This window comes from Balearica regulorum, chromosome 16 (genome assembly GCF_011004875.1).
Source record: "Balearica regulorum gibbericeps isolate bBalReg1 chromosome 16, bBalReg1.pri, whole genome shotgun sequence".
In the NCBI taxonomy this organism is placed as follows: Eukaryota; Metazoa; Chordata; class Aves; order Gruiformes; family Gruidae; genus Balearica; species Balearica regulorum.
The window spans coordinates 6,152,976-6,176,352 of record NC_046199.1 but is presented as its reverse complement, the minus strand read 5'-3'; the positions used below and the strand labels follow the sequence as shown (position 1 = coordinate 6,176,352).

Here is a 23,377-nt window from a genome sequence, read left to right as displayed (position 1 = left end):
ATAGATTACCAGTGTGCTGGAAGCAATAAAAGCAAGCAATAAAAGCTAGCAATAAATCGGGCTTTGGGTCACCTTCATGTAGTAATTTGTAGAAATTGCACTTCCCAGCTGTATGTATTTCTCTAGTTCGACTGTGTATGACCATACTAGCCTGTCTTGCATGCAAATTTTGTAACAGAGCTACTTTCTTTTCTGTAGGATAAGAAAAATGCTTGAAAGCAACTGTAATAAATATGTGGGGGTATTTCTGTAGTGCTTATCTGAGGGTTAGTAGCAGTAACCTCAGGTTGTGTAATGTATTTAAAGACTTAAAACTGGGTATTTTTCGTGTTTGGCTAAAAATGGATCAATTTGGCTAGCTATGGGTAAAAAGTCATGTTTACTAATACTATATTAATTCAAAGTATCTATGCAATAATCATTGTGGAGTAAAAAATAAACATTCACTAGTAGGTCTGTCAAGTACATCTGTCCTAGACTTGCCTGCAGCTAGAACTTATTCCTGCATTGTCAAAGTAGGCAGGTTTGAGCAGACTTTGTCTATAGAGTTTGCAGGATTCCAAGTAAAGATGAGATCAGCGAGGTGCTGGGTGAATGCTAGTTCCTCCTGGGCCTTAAGAAATGATTGAAATATTATTGCTTTGTGCTACTGCAGACTAGATAAATATGCCTTGTCTACTCTTCTGTATTCTTTTCCCTCCTATGTGACTAGCACCTGGAGTCTCCTGTCTTCAAAAAAAAAGAAAAAAAAAGGCAATATTAAATTACAAAAGATTTTTGCTCTTTTTTCCTTGTAGCAAACCGTTTGACCTTTTCTTGACTAACATTGTTCCTCTAAAGCAGGCAAATAAGACACTATTTATATCACAATGGCAATGTCATTTTAAATAAGGGTTAGATCAAGTCAGCCCCATCCACTGCAGAGCTGAAACTCCAGAAATCCTGTTCTAAAAGGTGATGAACTCCATTCCTCCCAACCGTGATGCTCTGGTTGTGTCCTGGTTGTGGTCTGAGGTGGCATAAACCCAGTGTATTTCCAGCAGCGTATTTCCAGCCTTGGATTTCTGAGGTAGAAGTTACTATGAACTGCTTAGTCAATGCCCGATGGTGTTAATGTTTATCCCCACTCATGCTTGAACAAGCATCTCAAAAGATTTAAGCCCTGTTTGATGACAAAAAAATGTTTTCAAGAACATTACAATTTATTTAACATGGGGGGAAAATTACAAATTATGGGCGAAAATTCTTGCTTTTAGGAAGAGCATAACAAACTACTACAAAAATGCTGCAGGTGTAGGCTCTTAATGGGCAGGCTGCATTGTATGTAGAATTCCTAATTGCCATAATAATCTCAAAATTTTTGTAGTTTAATTTAATTTTGCCAGTGAATATTAGTCACATACTGTTGCACAGACTTAATAACGCTAGAAGATTTGTTTAGACAATGTCATACATTTTTTCACTTTAATCTTTCAGTAGCACTGCAACATGCAGCAAAATTAATCGTGCAGTGTTTCCTGCCCTTAGACACAACAAACCCTTCGCTTATTCCTATTTTAAAAGTCTTTTAATTGCTCTGAGCAGGTCAGTATTCTATGCTCACTTATGGCTAAAGTGGGATCACTTTTTTCATTCGGGCCCTGCTTGAAAGCCTTCGGTCTTGCCAAACCAATTGTAGCAGGTATTTGTGGATCATGCAGTCATGAGTGTTGTGTATTATATCACTGATCATTTTAGTGAAAGCTGGGTTTGTTAGCAAATTAGCAGGTTCCAGCCATTCGTGCCTTACGGTAGCTATGATAATACTGAAACCTTTTCAGTTTTATTTCATGAGCGTGGTTTCATTGGGGAAAATGAGTGGCAGTAGTGCCCCTGTCAGTCTTGAATTTTGCCATCATGATGCAACTGCTGTTTTTCTAATACCTGTGGTGTTGAGCTTAGGTTTTGCTGCAACTGAAATTCATATTTTTTCTTACATCACCGAGTCTGTGCTAATTAAGGATCCTAGCAGTTGTTTTGGATGCGGAGTCAAATGGGACCTGAACTTTTAACAGACGTTAGAGCACGAGTACCGCAGGACATCGAGTCTTTCAGCGGGCTTTATGCAAGGCCATTCACTCCAAGGCTTTTTTGATTCCAGCACCTGTATATCTGCCGACCATTCCTGGCTGTGCCAAGAGCGTAATTGGTACAGACACTTTTACGTTCTCTTTAGCTGCTCTTGCTGTCTGTGCTCCACTGGAAGAACACCAGGTAATAGCTGAGTTTTTGAAGGAAAGCACTGCCATGCACCACCTCAGTGGGGATCTGCAGCCATCAGCAGTCGTTTTCTGCACTGGCAATCCCCATCCTGCTGCCGCAGCTCTGGAAAGGAAGGTGACATTCAGAAACAAGGTTTATGTCTCTCTCCTGAGAAGTATCCTGCTTCCGTTGGGAAGCCCTTGATTTGCTTTCATCTGCTAGGTCTTGGTGAATCAGACCTTTCCTATTCCTGCAATTAGCAGCAGCCAGTAGGTTGGGTCTTTCCTTCTCCTTGGCTTAAAGAAGAGGGTCTACCTTCACAGGTTTTCTCATTGAAGCAGGAAAACTTTGGAGCAGAACTTTCTTCCTTACAAAAATAAAACTAATGTATGCACTTGAGAGTGTCAAGGTTTGCAGAAGGAGTAGATGTGGCAAATCCCTCAGCTTCCTCTGGAAGATGGCTGTTGTCATGGCCTTTGTCCACAGGTTCACCACGCTTCCGTCTGCTGTGAGCGAACTGGTGTTTCAGGTCTTGTGTTTCCATGCTGTGAGTGCTGTTCTCTGCGCTAGCTCATCTCTTCAGAAGTGTCTGCTGATGGGAATTTCTTTGGGCAGGAAAGGTTGGTGTGATTTCCCCCAGTCCCAAAACAGGCTTTATCATTTCTCAGCCCAGCGTCATCTGTTTCTCTACTGCTGGGGAAGACTGTCCTGCAAACAAGAGGACTGTTGCTTCTGAAATCTTTTCAGGGCAAAAGAAGGAAAGATGAGCAGGAGGTGTTAATTGCCTCTAATTGAGGGGAAGAATGCAGGTGCTGATCAGCTGTCACTTTTGTCAGGGCTGCACAGTCAGAGCCCTCCTGTACAAGCAACAGTTCCTGTCTCCACCTCACCGACTGCCAGAGATGGGCAGTGAAGGGGCTTTGCTGAGTTACAGGAGTTGGAGCAAGGGCTGGGTTTGATCCTACAGCTACGGATCACTTTACAGTAACCAAAGTGCTTGGGGCACAGCTTGCTGTTGATATCTGACTTCTCCCTGGCTTGTGCTTCTTAAAATTTACTAATTTTGAAATAAGGCACCTTTGTTTCAAAAGCGTCTGTAGACTGCTTGCTGTGGTCTTTGGTTTTGTTTAGAAGCTCTTGCTCCAGACAGTGTTCCTCTTCCTTCCACTGTGTCCTGCCAGGGGCTCCTGGAGCGGGGAGCTGTAGGAGTTGGGTGGTTCACCAAGCCAGTGGGACAAAGGAGGGAGCAGCAGAAACGTATTTCGCAGTTGCAGTTTGTTCAGGTAAGAGGCAAAGCAATAGTCTGGCAAACTGTTGAAGCAAAACATGAAGAAACCACTTAACATTTTAATAAAGTCCCGTTTAAAAATATATATGCATCTTTTGGAGTTCTTGAATTGCAACTGCAGCCTCCTTTAAATAGCTTTGAATAACTGTATGTCCATTTATGCTTACTTGATAGGAAACTCTGATATTTTTTGTGTCTGTCTATAAGCAGCTTCTAGCCAGAGCTTTTAACAGCTACTGCTTCGATCTTTCTTTTTTACAAGTATAATGTAAATGAAAGCGAGCCTTCCTCTTACCTGAGTGGAGGTATAATTATTTTTCTTGAAGTAGTAGAAAAAAATACAATTTTCCATTTACTGAGACAATGTTTCATTATGCTGCTCTCATCTGGGATATACTGTTTTTCATTAACATCCTCATTTCTATGCTTTTACTCAGTAGCTTGAAACATTACATAGGAAACAAAGATTTTAAAATAAATAAATATGTAAAACCCCTTCTGGTATCTTTACCAGCAGAGAAGGAAAGTGTGTTAGTCTCATGGTGTCTTCAGCTTGTTCACTCGGACAAATGGCTGTTGGCTTGCGATGAAATCATGAATGTGAATCCTTTTCCTTTTAGTTAGCCAGGTGTTGGTGTGATAGCAAGAGTTTGATGTTTGTACTGAACAGTTTATAGAAAGCTTAACAGTTTCAAAGCAAATCACATTAGGATCATACTGTATTTCTGAGTCTGCTAGTAGACAGACCGTGCCTGCAGATCAGAACCTACTTCCTCATATCAGGTGTGGTCCAGGCATAAGAACGCCAGCCACAATGGATTACTGCAGGCTGGAGTCCAAGCCAGGGACGTGCAGTGACCGGTGCACACTGCAGCTCTGTACCCTGCTCAGTCCCAGCATGAAGCTGCAGAAGCTGCAGCTGGTACTGGCGGTGCACAGTGTTACGTCTCTTGCATTGCCCTGCTCCTTCCCCTACGCCGCTGCAGAACGACTACAGTTAAAAATGGAGATCACTCGGCACAGTGTATTTCTTCTCCCAGCTCAGGGCTCTGGTGAAGGATGGCTGCATACTGGAACCGTCTGTTTCTTTCAGTGGAAGTGATTTATAGGGAGGAACTGTTAGAGGGCAGGTGATTTATTGCTTATCAATAACAGTAAACTCATCCTGCTTTACAATGACCAGAGTCTCTAATTTATTGTATTCTGTCTGTGAAGGTGTCATTTGTCTTCTGAACAGCTTGTTGTCTACCAGTACCTGGAACATTCAATGTCTTTGGTTTCTCTTGAACATTCATTTGGATAGCATTTATTAGCAATCTAATACTGATGCTTTATAGCTTTACTATCTTTTGTCCTTTTAAAAGTTCGATCAATTTAAAGCTTGGGAGTATTTTCTGTACAGTTGCAGGCTTTTAAAATGATGGCAGATGAAGTAATTGGCTCTTATTTTGTTGGAACTGGTCTTTGGGTGTTTTCTAGCGATAGGAAGATGGCATGTTGAGGATACATGCATAAGGCAGGTGCTAGAAGAAAAGTACTTGCATTATATGGGTAAGCTGCCATTGTGTGACTTTTTATAGTTTATCATTTTATAGCGTTTCCTGACTACTGTGATCCTCTGAGCTTTATCTCCTTTTTACTTCTGTCTTTTAAGCAGCTTGGTAAAGGTGTCAGATGCAGGCCTCTACACTAATCTTTCCGTTCCTCCTTTCTCCCATCCAAATTACTCAAGTGCGTAAACCGAACTGGTTACTAAGACTCCAGAAAGTCTGTCCACTTGGACAGGAATATAAAAACCTTTATTGGAGTGTGTGCATTTGCAGCCATTTAAATGGGATTATTTTAGAGTCAAATAATCTTGAGACGTCTATTGAATCATTGTGAAACTTGCAATACATTCCTCCTTTCTTAAGAGAGCAAGTTACTCTGACCCTTGTGTGATGAGTGAAGATTGACTGTTCCAAAAACTCATTTGAATGTGTATAGTTTTTGGCAGAAGGAAAAAAAAAAAAGTGTGGTTAAAGTAGAGCTTTTTTCAATAACATTTTTCCAAGACTAAACCAAACACTTTGAGTGCATCTTCAGGGATTTCTGTGTCCAAAAGTTTCTTCCCTTTATCTATAATGAGCTCCCCTTTTTCCCCATGGTGGCTGGAATAAAAATTACTTCTCAGGCACTAATTTTTCCAGTAGTGTTACTTTGATTGTAAAGTGAACTTATTTCCTAGGGCATTCATCAGTTTGAGAGATAAAGCCAGATCTGGGATGGCTGATAGATACCCCTGTCTAGATTCTATGGAACTAGGGCTCATTCCTAGTTGAGAAACAAGCAAACTTGTTTGTGCTGTGCTAAATCTACAATGAAGCTTTCATTCAATGGGAGAGTATTAAGACCATAATTTTTTGGGGAAACAAAACAGGCTCTAGTAAAAAGAATATTTTCCTGACAACAGAAGACAGTCCAGAATAGACAAGTATTAAATTGCAAACCTGAAATTGTACCCCCGTGGTATCTCCTGCTAATTGCGGCAGTTCTTAAAGTGTAGTACCTAGCTGTAGTTTCCACTGTGAAGTATGATTTATAGAGAGAGACAGGGTTTTTGTGATGTTTTATTCATTGGTTTTAAATGTCACCTGCCTTGATTCATAACTTTGATGTCCCTTAAATGGATTTCCTTTTTTTTTTCCTTCAGCCATCTGCCAAGAATTTTTAAACTCTGCTAATTGTTTGTGTCTTTTAAGCATTACCTTTTCAGCATATTTAGTATATTCTCCCCAGCAAATACTTTTAACTTGTGACATCTTTATTAAGGAAAAATGGTTCATTTTGTCTCTTTGTAATCAAACATACAGTCATTTTAAAAATAAGCCCAGGAACAGCTTGCTTATCTCTTTTATTGTTTAAGTGGTCTTGAATCTTCTGTAACATTTGCATGGGGAAGACACTCTGAGCCTTACTGCAAACCTCACCGAATTCACGGCTGCTTCAAACCACCGATGTGATTTACCGCGAGCTCCATGTATGTAGGTTTTATAAACCTTTCTAAATTCCATTTATAACAACAACAAAACAAAACAAAACAAAAAAGCCAGAAGATACCACATTTGGTTTTAAAATTTGTTAGCAATATTTGAAATTGAGAAAGATAGTTCCATGGCTCGACTCTTAGATCTGTTGTGGAAGAGAATAGATTTCTGCTGTCTTCCATTCGGTAACAGGGTCATTGCTCACCACCTGCTTTCACTTTGGTGCATACTGACATTGATTGCAAAGCATTTACTGCCACTACTTGCTGTCAAAATTTCTTCTTTTTTTTTTGCTATATTTTTGTATATAGCAGGCATTCTGTGACATAAGGCTTTTAAATGAAACTTGCAGTGAGTGGGAAGTTAAAATGAGTTGCTGTTGTTTGTGTTGCATTGCTTAGGTCATAGCCCTTAATGGAGACTGAAATAATGTAACCTGAAATCAACTTCATATGAGAGTGTTCAGACTTGTAAATTCAACATCCTGGACTATCTTGGAGTTCCATTTCCTACTGTAGCATCTAATCAGCTGAGACATTGACTGAAAGTTTTGTGGATGAACTAACAGAACTTCAGCCAGGGTCTTTGATCATGGGATTTGTTCCACTACTGCTGTATGTTTAAGGTCAGGCTGCAACGTGCATTTCTGCTTTGGCAGAAAGGGAAGAGGGATTAATAATTGAAGGTGTGACGCTGGGAAAAAAATCTCTGAGCATACTGAATTCTTTAGAAAACCTGTTTGAGCCTTGTTATGCCTTGAGATCTGTTTTCAAGGCTGGATGTGTTCTTGGCACAGCATCTTCCTTAAAGAAAGAACACTGCTGCTCGAATGAGAGCTATTTGAAATGCTTCTAAAATCTTCTTGCAACTCATCTGTCAGTACAAATGTTTGTAAAGGGTAATGTAGCTTAAAAAGACAAGCTTGTCCAGGTTTTTCTCATCTGTAGCAAAAAGGGCTTCTTTTGGGGACTCTCTGCATCAGGAGCCTAATATAGCTGCTCTGGATCGCCTCTTGGAGGATGGAGTCTCTGGACCATAAGGGCAAAGACTGAGGATAAGGTCTCCATCAAGCCTCTGTAAATATTTTCCAATAGGCAGGGTCTCATCCAGACAAGTGCCTGAACTGATGGCCTGTGGAGGAGCAAAGTTATCTCCGCTCTGACATCTGGACCTGGTACATTTGCCTTTGTGCACCCTCTTCTTCTATTGCTATAAAACTTGCAAAAAAATCTAGATGTTGCTTATTGCCAGTGTAATTTGGTGCGTGTAATTACTGAGTGTCTTCCTGCTTACCTCACCAGACTTTGCAGGGGGAGTTTCATCATGTGTGAGGCATGTTTGAGGTCGTGCTCACACAGAGAAGACAACGGAATTTGCAGTTGGCCATGGTTACTTCCAGTGGCCAGGGTATCACTTATTTCAGTAACCTCAGTGATCAGACGGCTTCAAAACCCAAGCTTTGACCTTCAAGAAAGAGGGAGAAAGAGTAGCCTAATACACAAAGACTGATATATCTGAAAGGGGTATTATTTGGAATTATTGATTCCATGTGGTTTTGTGACTTGCCATCATACAGAATCATTATAAATAGATGCCCAAGTAATAGTGAACACTTGGGAAAACCTTGCATGGCAAGGTGTGCGGGTTCCTGCGACATGGATTTTATGGAGATCGTTCACGGGGGGACTGTCCCCCAAAAAATATTTGTCTCTGCGATATTAAACATATGCCCCTGGTTTTAAAGATGACAACCTCTCCCATGGTCATGCAGTTATTTATTTTTCAAGATGTGCTGGAAAGCTCTGTAATTCAGTCTTTCCTCAGAAAGCTTTTAATTCTCTCTCCCAATTTCCTTGCTTCCAAATAGCAGCTATTTCTTCCTTTCCCTGAGTGAAGGAGGAGAGGCAGAGCAGCGTCAAAATGGGTTTTGCAACGAGCTTCGCTTTTGGGTACATGAGGTAGGGAACTGATGTGGCCCTCCTGGAAACAAACCCCCTTCAGCAGCAACCCTGGAGTCAGGAATAAATTGGGAGACTAAGACTCACATTAAAAACATTTGTTGAATAAAGGTTAATACTCTTGAGTGCTAAGATAGTTTTAAACAACTTTGGCCTATCTGTAATGCCTGCTTACCATGGATGATAGAGTCTTAACTTTTGAAACTGAAACTGTGTGTCTTAGACCTTCACTGTGCATTGCAGATTTAAGTGTGTACAGTCTTCAAAGAAGTTAATGATGCTCATAGACCAGTAGCAAACTTCTCACTCCACATTAGTAATGGAAGACTGTATTCACATACTAATTTAGTGTTAACTAATTGGTTACCACTTCAGTTACAGTTGTGTTTAATGGTGATAGTGTGCTGAGCAGTATCGTATGAGGGAATCGCTCTAACTTCAGTATTCTTACTTTTACTTCTTCAGGATAAGTAATCCTAAATAAATACATTAATTGTTAATCCTTAGGTGAGTAGAGCCCTTAGGAACAAGGGAGAGAAGAGGAAAGGGTATGGTGGATGGGAAGGAAGCTCCATTACAGACCCACGTACCCTTCCTAGCAGAACGTAGTTAAACCTCTCAGATTTGTAGACAATTTTATTTGGTTTAAAGGAATCAGCATTTTCTGTCACATTGCTTTTCTTGAAAAAAAAAAGGGAAAAAAACCCCAGGTTGGTCAGCTGTGTACTTTACAGTCGATTTGTGCAGCTAGCCAGATCTTGAAAGCCCAATGACATGATATATTTGATATATTTTAGCATGTCCGGGGTATTTTGGTACTCTTACTTAAGAAAATTAAAGCATAATCACTTGGAGAAGGAAAAAAAAAAAAAGCTTTACTGTGTTTTTCCTTAATCAAATCTCTTGGAAGCAAGTGTTTTTTATAAGCAAGTGATGCTCCTTTTTTGCCTTTTTTTTTTTTTTTTTAAACTTGTCCAGACAGGCTGACCTTTTAGCTTGGTTTCTAATTCACTTACTGAAAAAAAAACCCCGGTGAGATAACTTGTCTTTGTGGTTACAGGATTAGTCAGCCACTTTCTAAGTCCCTAAAGGATTTTAAGGTTTGGACTTCACTTGAAGTTCAGTGCTGCAGAATAACACTGACATAATTGTCATTTTCTTTGTTTAGATTAAGTGTGTTACGGTACTTGGGATGGTTTTGGAAGTGAGTAACAGTATTCATACTCATAATCGCTATTAAGGTTAAAAAAAGGAAATTTAATCTTGGAGCTCAGAAGATTAAAATGCATTGCTCTTTTTATATGACCACCATATCAATGACTACAACTTTGGATGGTTTTTTTTCCTTAATATAACTTCTGTACAATGCTGAGGGCAATAATGGTATGCAGAGGTTATATGGCTCTGCTGGCTGTAATGCCAAGACTTTCTTGAGCCCTTTGAGGATTACAGTAAGGATTAATAAAGTGCAATTCTTGGCTAAGAGCAACTTAGGGATGCCGGCGTTATTGATGCAGGCTACGGTGTTCCCACAGTTGTGCAATCTTCTCTGCTCTGTGGGGAACCGCTCTGCATAATCGCTGCCTGGTTATGTCTGGATAGCCAGAGTAGCCAGGGAGATGTGGGTGTTTGCTATAATCCTCTGAAATTGGTTTCTGTATTGGGAATTTTCTGACATCTTGCCAACAGCAAAGCTCCCCCCGACTCTTACAGGCTTTCGAGAAATGGGGGAAAACTTCCAAACTGCGGGGAGGGTGAGAAAGTAAAGAAGAGATGCCCCTTAGCTGGTGAAGGAGCAGTCCTGTATCTAAAGCATGTACATATGTCTCTTCCAGAGCGGTCACAGGGATTAGCTTCTGAAAGTATGCTTGAGGAGGGTCCAGCAGGATCAAACATTACGGGTGTAAATACAGCCTGAAATGAGAGTTGAGTTCTAAAACTACGGCAGTTCTTGCTAGAGCAGAGCAGCAGCTTCGGCAGCCGTTGGGGAGTGAGACTCCATCAGTGAAGCGGTACTGATGCTGCGAGAGGCATCGAATGGAGGGGCAGCTTCCCGAGAAGCCCATCAGCCCCTGATCGTGTGGCAGCTCGAGAGAAGCCTTGCTAAGCTGAAAGAGAGGTCTTGGCTGCCGTCCTTCCTGCAGATGCAGGACAGAGAAGTTTCCAGTTTAGACGTGGTGTTTGCAGTGTGCCTGGCAGGGAGGAGGGCAGGAAGGAGAATAGCACACATTATCTTCCAATAATTCTGTAGGAATAGTACAGATACAATGGTCTAGTATCATACACCTTTATTTTAATCAAACAAGCAGAGTTACCTAGAAAATAACCAGGATCCTTACTGGCATTGTAGCAGTAAGATGTTTCACTTTCAGTAGCCATAAAACTCCCCGTTTGTGAAAGGTAAAGCTAGCCCAAACACGTCATCTGAGGTGGCCGATATAACTCTGATGTAACTGCGCTATAACTCTATTAAAATACTTTTTTCCAGTTTGCCTAGAGATCGATTGCTGAGTGTGTTAGTGTCTGTCCATCCTCCGCAAAAAGTGATGCTGTGATTGGACTCATTTAACTGTTTCAGCTGCCTGACTTGCCCTGACTTAAGTTGACTTGGCCTCTAGAGCATATGCTGGGCTAGATGAAAGTTGAGTGTTACTTCTCTGTGGGAAGTCATCTGCTGTCCAGATGAGGTGGTCCGAAACAGCTGTCTCCAGATGTGCACTGATCACAGATCCTGTCCTGTTTTCTCTGGGAAGTTTTAGCCGCAGTGCTGTTTTGACTTGTGCTGGATGCTGCAGCCCATGATGTGTTTTGCTAGCACATTGCCTAAATAATTAAGATGCATTAAAAGCAGAAGCTTGTGCTGCTGAGACGTATTTTTCAAATCCTTTGAAAGATTAATATCTGTATTTTTAATCTTGCATGAAATCCCACAGTGAGTGCATTTCATCCACTGCTTTCATAACACTGAGAAACTTCACTGACATGCTAATGCTAAAAGGGGTGGAAAATCAAGATAATTAATGTTTGTGTAGGCACTGGGGTTTGTTCTGATTTACTGTAGCCCCTCTGTAGTACGGCTGCTTGACGGATTTGTGAAGTTGTAGGGACCTGACAATCGCGATGAAAAGTGGGCGGTAAGTGCCTGCAGGTTCCTAGATTCTTGTGTCCCTTGCATTGGACAGCTTACAGGGAGTAAATAGTTAATGCCTGCTCGTACATTACATCAAGGCCTCCTTATGCTGGAAACATAAATGAGAACACGGCACTTAATTTTTAGATCAGTGATTGAAAGTATGCCAAATGGTATTGAGCCAGCATTTCAGGAAAAATGCTAAGGAAAAAAAAATGGCATGCTATTCCAACACCAATTTATATCACCGTTTTCAAGACCCGAAGTCTGGAGCACTGCTTAGCATGAGAAATCACCCTCTACATTTAATTTTGGCCAGAGAAATTGAATGCTTTTTTTGCTGGTTTAAAAAAGGTGCGTAGTACTATTCAGTAATCTGTTCCCTCAGAGTATATTTGATACGAGCATTTAATTGATACCATGTTTAACCAGTCTTTCACGTTACAGAAGACTAATTCCAGAATAATCTCAGTTCTTACACTCGTCCGAGCTCACATTCGTGAATCCTTGAGATCTGACACCTCTCCCTAGCTCGTGGTCTTCTACAGCACCCATGCACTCTGGCGTGCTGCGGGCTGAATTATGCTCTGAGGTGGTTGCTACAAATAGTTGCAGGAAGTGGCATCCAATGAGTGATCGCCTCCCAAAAATAAAACTCTGCTTGAGGAGATGATAGAAGAAAAGTTCAGAAGTTGAGGTGGATTTGCATGGAGCTGATCTGCAGGATCTGGAGAGGAAGTACGAGGGTGCCCTTGCTTTTATGGGAAGGGAAGCATCTTGATAGCATTGCTGATAGCCAAGGTCAGATGAAGCAAGAGTTTAATTAGTCTCTTCCGTGAAGAGCCTCCCTTCCCAAAGGACATCTGAACACTTACTAGACTATTTGTAGGAATTCTTTTCTACTTATCTCTAATACATAGCCACTTCTGGTGTTACCAGTAGCCTCCTGTGATAATCAACAGCCTCCTGTGAGGGGCTCAGATGTGCTTCCACACAAATTGTAGTCCCACTGAGCTGTTTTCTTTTTTCTTTTGTTTTTCCAAAGTAGCCTGTTGCTACTATCTTACATTGGTAATATTTTTCATTATCTCTAGCAGCAAATTCCTATTTGTCATTTAATGTTTAGCATAGCTTGTATAACTTGCTTTGGATAAAAACCCTTCTCAAGCCATGTTTGGATTGCACCTGTCTAAATACACGCACGTAAATAAGTTGTGCTCCCTATTACTATGGTTCAAGATGTTTTCAGTTTCTTTGGGGGGCTTTGATTGCTGGGCATGCAGTCAAGAACTGTTAGATTGCACTTAGGCAGAAAAGGAAGATATAACAATAAAAGCTGTGCTAAATAGACAATTAGTTTGTTGGTTTTTTTTTTCTTTAGTTCCCACCCAGCTCGTATCTTTTCCACTAAGAATTTATTTCCCTGTGTAGCGTGGGAAGCTGCAATTTTATTACTTCTGTGTTTTAGTCTTCAAACTCCCACTGCCCCTTATGAAGTGATAATTGCTAAAGTCAGTTTTTCTAAAGGCTATTTAAAACTTGAAAGTTTGACATTGAGTTATGTTGAGCAGTAAATGCCACCTGGAATATTTGGGTGAAGGGCAGACCGATTGCTGCAGCTGGGTGTTGCCTTTCTAAGAAGCCACAGGCTACTGGCGGTAAAGGTGGGAGGATATTCAGAAAATACTCTGCATGTGGAAGACAAGTGTTCCAACTCACAGAAGTTATGGTAGAGGGGTATGACTAGAGGGCTAAGGAAGGAGACAGCAACTTCCTAATTTTATTTGTAGGATTTGCTGTAGTATCAAGGCTTGAAAATATCTTCCTCCTGCAAAACTCTTCCACCATGAGGAAAATAACCCTGTCTCACCAATGTCATATATATTCCTATAAAATAGGAATCAGAAATCAGGGTCCATCTGCACGTTTGAAAGATGATGGGAGAAGAACCGCATCCCCTCCCTGGAGATGGAGGGTTCATGTTTGGCACAAGCTTCAGGACTTCTAAGCATTTAAAAACAAAGCCCGGATAGCATGAAACATTGCAAAGATGCAAATAAAAGGCTCTGTGCTAAATCTAGGGATCAGATTCAATGTGAGCGAGTAAAAAGCAGGTTGCAGGAGGAACATGTTTTTCACTTGCCCCAAGATAATATTTTCTGATTCCTGTGCAGCCAGTGAGTTAGTGCTCTGTTGAAACTCTTTGTTGGGGGAGAAACGTGTGAAAGCTGCTGGGAAACAGCTCGTTTATATTTGATGTTTATAATTCATGCAGGAACAGGATTTTGCTGGCAGTGTTTTTGGTAAACGAGCAAATAAGAATGATAGCTGAAGTGACTCGAGGATGGCATGGTATCGATGTCAGTGGTGCAGAGTGGTCCCAGTCAGTGGTGACCTTGTGCTGCTGAAAGGCCATTAAGGGACCAGAGGAGTGTGCCAGATCCCAAACTCGTCAAGCTCCAGCCCCTGCTGTAGGAAAACCAGGCATGGGTGCTCTTCAGTGCAAAGACTCTATATACCAAGAGAACCGTGATAAATCATTTTGATTGGCTTCTAATTCAAAAAGTTTTCGCTGATCGGGTTTTTTGTTTATTTTTCTTGGGGACTGGGAAGGTGCTGAGCTAATTCTCTAGGCTTTGTGTTTTACAGTAGATGATGTGTGAAATACAAATCTGGCATGGTCTGTTTAAGAAATACTGTGGAGGTTTTTAGACCACCTCTTGCTCAGGACATAGGTATAAATTTCAGACCATGGTGCCCTTGAATATTGAACCTGGGTCGGTCTGCGTGTCTGCAGAGACCCTTTATTTATTCTCCTTTTGCTGCTTAGATTCATTTACATTCAGTAGAATATCATGTTGCAGTGACACTTTCCATGACTGGAACAAATGCAAGCGGTATTTTTTTTTTCCCCTATTTTTAAAATGCTGATTTGAAAGGACAGTAACTCAGAAGCAGTTTGAGGTGAACGTTGTTCAGCAGAGTAGTTGTCCACAAGTCTGTCTGAAATGCTGGCAAAGGGATGTCATGAATAGCTCACGAATCTTCTCCTTGAAGAAGAAATTGTGTATCAAATGATCTGTTCCTGTTTTGTCCATCGTTAACTGCATATGCATGGAAAGACCATAGATTATGTCCTTCTGAAGGATGTAGTTATATATGTCCTTCTGAATTATATAGTAGAAATCATCAGCATAGTAAAACGAGGTGTTGCTGTCAGTGGTGTCTGCAGCCTGCGGAGCAGGGAAGGGCATGCGTGGCCGTGTGCGAGAGGCTTTCAGGTGAATGCTTGCACCTCTGGTGTCTGTCTTCAGTTGGGCATTTTTACAGAGTTAAGATCCTTCTCAAAATCTTAAGTAAAAATACAACTTTTAAATCAAATGGTTAAAAATTAGCTTTCTGCACGTACAACCTTGCTTGAACAGTTTCACTGCGCTGCCTCCTCTCCCTGTTGGTAGATGTGTTTGACCAACCTTAGAACAAGTATTTTATGTCAGTCTTTACATTTGAAATGAGATTCCTTCCTTTAAAAGTTTGTCTTAGCTATTTGATCGCTGTGGACAAAAATAGACAGCTTTTACAAAGACACGACTTCTTGTAACAGAAGAATTGCTGAGAAGTGAGGAGAGGAATGGGACTGAGCCCGTGGCTAAAACCAGCTCTAATTGCAGCTGTTCAGCGCTGAGGCTTTACCCTGAGTAACCGTCTGTCATGAGATGCTCTGTCCTTGTCCTTCTTTTCTTATTTTGCTTCTGGCGTTTCTCTAAGAGAATAATGTCAGGATCCCAGGAGTCTACCACTGCAGAGACAGATACGCTGGAGTTTAAAAACTTCATTTCTGGGAGAAAGTCTGTCTGTGGCATTGGCTTCCAGTGAAATGCCATGCAGCAAAGTGAAATGGAGGCCATCACGTTTAAGCAGTTCTTTGGGTTTGTTTTTTTTCCTTTACAGATGCATGTGCAAGTAGAAGGATGAGCTGAGAAATAGCCCAGCCCAGGTCCCAGGGCTGGTGGTGTCGGGGGCCTGAAGCACAGCGGGAGCAGAGGGCTAGGTGTCCTTTGCAACCGCGTGGGCGCTTGGCTCTCGTTCGTTAGCAATTGAACGCCTGTCAGTCTCGTCCCCTCATCTATGGTGAACAATCACGTTCTGGACCTTTTGCTAATGTTGCCGTTTGGCTTGTCTGCCTCTTTGAGGAGTAGCATGACATTCACAGTCATGCTCATGTTATTCCAGATGAAAACTCTGTAATTAGTTCATCCTCATAAACACATAGCATTGCACACGGGATGTGTTTCTGTGCTCTTAGATTTTTGCCCTGCATCGACTTCCCTCTCTTCCTTCTCCCACCATCCCGGTTCTGTTTAACCCATGATCAGTCTCCGTAAGTAGCTACTTTGTCCTGCATCACACGTCTGCGCAGGTAACCCGCTTCCTGGTTTGTTCATATTAATACATATCTGTAGGCTTTTGCCCACTCCAGACTTAGCTGTACTGTATCTTCCGTGCTGTTAGCCATCTGTCCTGACAATCACACGGTCCCAGGAATTGTCAGAGCAGTTGCATCCCTTGGCAAGCAATCGCTTACAGTTAGCAGAAAGACTTGTTGGTATTGATGGAGGATGTCCCATAATGCTAGACGATGTTTGAGAACATCCGTACGGCAGTTTTTTCTTCTTACTGCCTCGTTCTCAGGGTCTGGAGAGACCATCGCTGCAGATCTGCTCTGCTCTCTGGTACGCCGACTCTGGCGATTTGTTTCTGGCTGTAAGCAGCACCCAGCACTTCGGGAGGACGGTGGAGAAGGTTCAAAGGGCATCCATGGAAGATTGCAGCCCCAGGATGATTTCTGACACCTAATACTTGGCTTAAACTGTGAGCGAGGTATTTTAGATCTGTTCCAAAACTCTCTTTTCGAAGTCTCCTGCTGGGTGCTCTGGGAGAGCTGACAGCCATTTGAGCCGACATAGCTGCTTGGTATATGTGTTCAGTACTTGAATTAATGTTTTCTTCTTTTTTGCATTTTTATTTGACTGTTCAATTCCCTGGACTGGGAGGAAGGGGAATGGTGAATAATTACCTGTTCCATGATAAATTAGCGTGAAAAGGCAACTGGTGCCATGCATCCACTTAAACTGCTGTCTGGTAAAGTTGCATTAATGTGTATAAATAATGTATATCTTTGAGGAGGAAGTGCTTTGTCTTTCTAATGAACAGTTGGCTGATTGGAGAGGCCGAAAGACTGTATACCCTTGCTAAAAAGGTTTTGTTTTGCTTGTGCCTAGATTATTAAAGCGGATTTGTGATCCTGTAACTTCGACTAGGAAATATCTTCTTTAGTGGAATATGCTAAAGAACTTCAAAAGACCTTGTGAGAAATGAGCTAACAGATGACTTTGTGGTTTGGGGACTGGTATCTCTTCCACCTCAGGAAGCAGGATCAGGATTTCCATATTTCAATGTTTACAGACGTTTTAAGGACTGATGCAAACTATACAACTGCCATTCAACAGCCAGTAATTCAGTTGTTGCCTTAGCATAGGCAGCAAGCATTTCCCTGTGTGCTGGTTCAGAAATGGCTTGAAGAACCACGATAGCTCACTAATTACCAGCTAAACCAGGACAGCAGTGGCACTGGCATTTAACTGAAGTAAAGATAAGTCACTCAATTACAACGTTTGTTGAAAGTCTAAAAATTGACACTTCTTTGTTCACAAAAAAAACCCCCAACACCCAAAAAACCCCACCCCAAATTATTTTGCACGTTCTCAGTTCCCACAGCAGGCGGTCACCAAAAGCAGGTGGGGCACAGTCATTCCCATGCTGCTGCAGTGGCTGTAAACCAGCATCTCCCGTGTGTTTCTGGGGGTCACTTGGTCTTGGATGGGAAAAGGACCAGGGCTTAGGTGAACATTTGAAGCACTTCCAGTGTCCATATTTTTTACTATAATCCTAAAATCCTGTCTGTTCCACAAGTTATAATATTATATAAAGGGTGTAGCTATAGAGAATCTAGACTGTCCCAGACGACACTTGGCATCTCTAATCACAGAATAAAACTTTTCCGTGCCAGTTCTCAGCAAATTGACATGCACAAGAGAGCCAATTAAACCAAGGGCAGGCAGATAGGGAATTCAGTGAAAGGAAGCTTGTCCAGACTAGCCTGACATCTTCACGTGTGCAGGCAAATACAAATTGTACTTGCATATTATATCAGTTTGAGGCTGACTCAGTGACCTGTTGTGTGTGTTTTGGAATTTCTGGCTTAGAGGAGTCTGAATTCCTCACCATGATTGAGGTTAATTCTGATTGTACATAAATGTAGGGTTTTTTTCAAATGCAACTTCTATCAATGATTTTTTTCCTCCCTGTTCCCTTGTGTCCTTTTGTCACTTAGCAGGAGGAAGTTCAGTTGCAAGGAAAGGGGAGGGGGAGAGAACTTTGCTTCTGTTGCATCTCAATAACGTATTTCTGTTCTAAACCTGCGAAATGAAGCGTTAGAAAAACAACTCAATGGGAGAAGCATTTCACTGGTTGTGTTATACACTCATGCTGTCACTAAACGGAGTGTGTAACGCGTCTGTAAAATGAGCAGAAGCAGCCCAGTATCCTGAGGCTCATCCCAGTCTCGTTGAGAGCAGCAGTCTGGAGCAGAACTTGTCCACCTTCTCCTGCTGGAAGATGCGTTGTGACTGTCAGATGGGCAGCAAAATCCCTGTAGAGGTGTGGATGGTGGCTGTGCTGATGCCGGTGTGTTCTTCTTTTGTCTCCCTGCTAGCTAAAGACTTGGAGTGTCGAGGAACTTCAGCGGAGGCTCTCGGCCCTGGACCCCATGATGGAGCAGGAGATTGAAGAGATCCGCCAGAAGTACCAGTCGAAGCGGCAGCCGATCCTTGATGCCATTGAAGCCAAGAAGCGGCGGCAGCAGAACTTCTGAGCCGCTGGTAGAATACTCCTCCATCCTCAAACAATCAGCTCCTTGCTTTTATGACTACTGAACAGACTGATTTCTATTGAAATACGCTAGCAAAATAGAGGGCAATACTTCTGCTCATTTATTTTTCCATAGCACCTTTGTGAACTCAGGAATGCCAATAAGTGGAAAATCCTGATGGTATGTTTTAATGTTAGACATATATTTAAAACATTATTCCGAAGGAGTTTTGTTACTGTTTTTAGGGGGATTGTTTTTAAATCAGAGGAGCAGATAGAAATAGGCTAACGAAAGTTGGCTCACTCTCTTTTCAACTGAACTTGCAGTAGTCTATTTTGTTTTAAGTTAATACAGAATGTGGTATTAACCGCTACATCTTTTGTGGGTGTTGGCTTTGTTTTTCTTTGTGAATACACAGACTCAATTTCAAGCTGTTAACTGTATCTTTCTACTGTTAAGGTACTGATAAGTTGTAGGTCACTGAAGAGAGCAGGTGAGAACGTGTACAAAGTGTTCCAGCCTTTTGAAAGAAACTTAAATCTCATTTTTTAAAAAGCCTGTAATAAGCCCCATGCCTTACACTGTGTGCTTTAAGCAAGCGTGGTTTCTTCAAGACCTCAGTTTTGTCCTCTTTTTGTGTACTTTATGACTTAATACGAGTAGATAAAGCGTGTTGTGCCTCCATCAGAAATTACATTCTGGAATTTAATCCACACCGACTTAAAACCAAAAGCCAATTGATGATCTGATTCCCCTTTGTCTGTCTGTTTGGAACTGTCCTTCAGGGAGACCCTGCTGACGTTGGAGTGCTGGGAAAAGGAACCAGTGTTTGAATGGGTGGAAGTTGTGTGAACCTCTCTCAGGAATTAGGTACTTCTGCTGTGTCTGAGAGGACTTAAAAATCTCCACAGTTTGTGAAATATTTTATGGGCTTCATTTCAGATTTACATCTTTAGACGCTTGAATAAAAACTTAATTTCACAATCCTTCACATTTCTGCAAGGTTTAGCACATCAGAAAAGTTGAACTGAAAGTAAAGATTTTGTTGAATTAACAAAGATGTGCATTTATGGTGGTGGAGCAAAGGTGGAGTTGATCTGGATGAGAAGACAATTACTGATGTCCTACTGGAAGAGATTCAGTCTCTTGTCTTCCAGTTCCTCTGGATGCTCTTGCATTCTTTCTTTAAATTTCCCTGCCGTTCCTGCCCGGTGTAGCTCAATCAACGAAAATGCCCCAGCGTGTACAATCGCTGTGAGGATGGTGCAATTAACTCACACCAGTAGAATGGAGAGAGAAGAGAAGCAACGAAGAGCCTAGTTGCAGGGCAGAGACCAAGTGATGCCTCTGCCCCATGGGCTGTAAGCAGAGGTCTGTAGTTTTAGGTATAGCTAGCATACGATGAAATAGTTGGACCGAGCAAGTATTTCTACCCATTTATTTTTATTTTGCTCTGATAGAGGGAACAGTTTCCATGTCATTCTTCCGAACTAGATCTTGGTGCATCACCTAGATAATTAAACTAAATAGCAGTGTCTCCTGAATCAAATGCTGCTAGAGAGGTGAAATGCTCATTTCACACCTCCGTAGGCTCTTTTTTTTCCCCTTGGAGCAGACTCTTGGCTACCGCTAACAGGTATGCTCCATTGCTGTGAAAGGAACCAAGCCATTTTTACCCCCTCTGCAGATCTGGTTGCATCTGTTTGTCTCGGTGTGATACGCAGTGCGAACGCAGCTCTTTTGGAGATCAGCAAACCGGCTGTCCCTAAGGGAAAAGGGAGGCAGCGGGCAGTGTTTCGGGGTGCTGAAGTAACTGGGATAACAGGCTATTTGATAGCCTCAAGTATCGGGAAAGGTTCAAATTGGGAAAGCCAGATAATTAAAATCTTCATTGTTGTTAAATCTTCATTGTTGACTCTCTAATGAGGTTTAATGAGGTGCTGTGTGAACGTCAGGGCTCATACAGTGCTCGTCTGAAATCTGTGCAATACGTTTTGCCCTAAACAGGTGTTTATTATGAGCAATATTCATGAGTGCCCTTTGCATCAAAGAAACTCCTGCAACTTAGGAGAAAGTTTTCTGATCAAGTGTTGGATCTTGTTGTAGTCACTTGGATGGATCTGGCCCAACACCTCTGGTGTGATAGATGTATGGATATGTGACATGGGAAACGGTGCACTGCTTGCGTGTGGCGTGGATCAAACAGATTCTGCTGGGAGTAGTTTTACCTCTGCACTGTGTAGATAACTTTCTAGTGATCGGAGGGCATTAGAAAACCCAAGTTTTAGGTGAAACACCACAGGGTGGTGTCTATTTACGGAATATGCAACCTGTGACTGCTGTAACTGAATGTAAGCACTCTTGAAATACTCTGCTTTGCTGATGTGATTGTCTTAAAATACAGCAAATGAACCAAAATAAGTAAAACTGGTCCAATGACTTAACTGTCTTTGAACCTTTCTTAAATGCTTGCAGTGGCTGAGACAATAATGTTTCTTGCACTTGGAGCTCTAATGCAGAGGAATTATTTTCTCCTTCACTGATTTTCAATCTGTTAGAGAAAATAATTCCCTTTTCAGTCCCTTTATAGAGTCTCTGGGAGCATAGTACCTGCTCACTTCTCAGAGTCCTCCAGGCTAAGACCAAGGCTCATACCCCAAGGAAAAGCGGTTCCAACAGAGTTTGTAAGCAAAAGCTTGCTTAATTGTGACACTGCATTCGTGTGCTCCTTGGGTCCATCTGCATTGCTGAAAGTGTTCTGGACAAACCATTGTCTTTGCTTCTGAAACCCAGAGATGCTGATGATGTCAGTCATGTGAGACTTAAAAATGTGAAGTTTGTAGCTTTAACTTTTTTTGTAACAAAGAAATCAGCAACACTGGCATAAAGTGCTGACTTGAAATGCTATTTTGTAAGATCTGGCTGTTTGTATATAATAGTGTTGGGTCATTAGTTTGTATATGTATGAAATAGTAACTTTTATTGCATTCCCCTTTGAGTTTGATACAGGAGATTTTGTTTGGTCTTTCTCAAATATCTTGCCTTATTTGTTCAAAGGGGCAAATAAACTGTCCTTATCCGAAAACATCAGTGTCGTGACTCATATTTACGCATTAAAATACTCCGGTGTATTATTGCTTACCAGGACAAGTTTTAACATGACGTGCCTCTAGTCACCCAATGTTACGCCAAATTCTGGAGGAGCATATAAGCTTTAATAAATACAAGCAGTAAACATGTCAGAAATACATTTTTGAATTCCTTAGCCTTAAAACATTACTAATTCTGCACCTCAAGGAGAGATTTGCTTGAGTTCAGGGGCAGGGGCAGGTGGTGCCAGCGCTGCGGCAGTTCCGAAGGAGCCGTGGTGGCACTTCGGGCTGTTTGCCCCCGCGAGGAGCGATGGCAGCCCTTCCTGGAGCCGCAGGGGCACAGCAGGTTCGTTTGCCCCGAGGGGTGCTCCGGCAGGTGGGGAGGGTGAACTCTGCTGTAGATAATTTGCTCTCTCTGCTCTGTTATTTCACACTGCAGCAACTTTCCGGAGCCTGCAGTCAGGTTCGGGACTAGGTACGTGTCAATTTATCCACCTTCCTACCCAACGGGTGAGGCCAGAGGCTTGTTCGCCTAATTCTGGCTGACTTGCTGCACTTTCAGCTTTCTAGCTTGGAAGAAGACGAAGTTGACAGCGAGTGGGTGCTGCCTTCCAACGGTGAACTGTTGGCTTCTGTGCGGTTTCCCTGAGCAGTTACTAAATCTGGCCTGAAGGGATGACTAACCGAAGCAGAGACAGAATTCATTCAGGAGTCAGCTTTGGTTAGCAATCCCGGAAGAAACAAAATAGATTTGAGCTTTTTAAATGTTAGAAAGAAGCGTGGAAATCAAAGGGAGGGAGACCGCGGGCATTTCTAGTAACTGGGAAAGCCTGGAGCTCTTGCGTGTTCTCAGCAACGTTACCAGGATATAGTGGAGCCCCAGCACGGAGGGAGGGCTGCTCTCCCAGTCCAGCAGCACCGCAGCCGCACCAGGGGAGCGTTCACGTGTGCTCCCTTCGTGCTGGGACCAGTGCTGCACAAAGATTTAGTTGCGTGTAACTTAAAACCAACAACTGCCAAGTAGCCATGAGCTGGGGCTGAGGTTTAGCTGGGTTTTCCCCCACCAAGGGGGGAAAGTCAGCTTCCCATGAAACCATCATCACCAGCACTTTTTCTCCTCCCACAACGATTATCAGTACTAAGGTACAGGTGTTGCTGTGCCAGTGTCCTTTATGCCCAGCTACTCTTTCCTACACCCTCATTTTGTCCCATTTCCTCCTGTCCACAGGCCAAAAGAATCAGAGCATGTGCTTAGATAAATGCTTTGAGTGTTGGCTGACAGCCCTGACTTGAGAGTTGACAATTTTTCATTGCGTTAATCACTCGAGCAAAATTTTAAAGAGTCAAACCAGGAAACACCCATCAGCTCTTTCCAGACTGAAAGTGACTTAATGGCCCTTTAATTTAAGAGCCCAGGAAGACAGCCAACTTGTTTAAAAACTTTAAAACCATTCAAACAGCACAGCCTGTTCTGCTCCCCTCTAGGTCGTCGCTGTTAAAATCAATACAGCGCTGGAAACGGAGAGAGCCCAGAGTCCCTGAATCCCATCCAGGGTGCTCACAGCAGCAGACCCCTGCCCCTTGCAGACCTGCCTCTGCACAATCATGGGATGGCTGAGCTGTAGGGTGGCCTTTCCTCAGCCCCGCGAGGCTCCCAAGCTCAGGAGCATCGCTCATTGACTGTAGAGAGGATGATCTTGACGGGCACAGG

The 23,377-nt window shown here is 42.3% G+C and overlaps 1 protein-coding gene across 2 annotated transcripts in view; it reads left to right on the top strand.

Moving 5' to 3' along the window:
- The window catches only part of STK4 (serine/threonine kinase 4), a 47,976-nt gene extending 26,317 nt beyond the window's left edge, over positions 1-21,659 (top strand). For both annotated transcript variants that reach the window (XM_075768889.1, XM_075768888.1), the window contains one exon: positions 18,419-21,659. In XM_075768889.1, coding sequence (XP_075625004.1) covers positions 18,419-18,492 — 74 coding nt within the window. In that variant the 3' untranslated portion in view covers positions 18,493-21,659. The remainder of the gene's footprint in view (positions 1-18,418) is intronic.
- Positions 21,660-23,377: the final 1,718 nt, after the last annotated feature.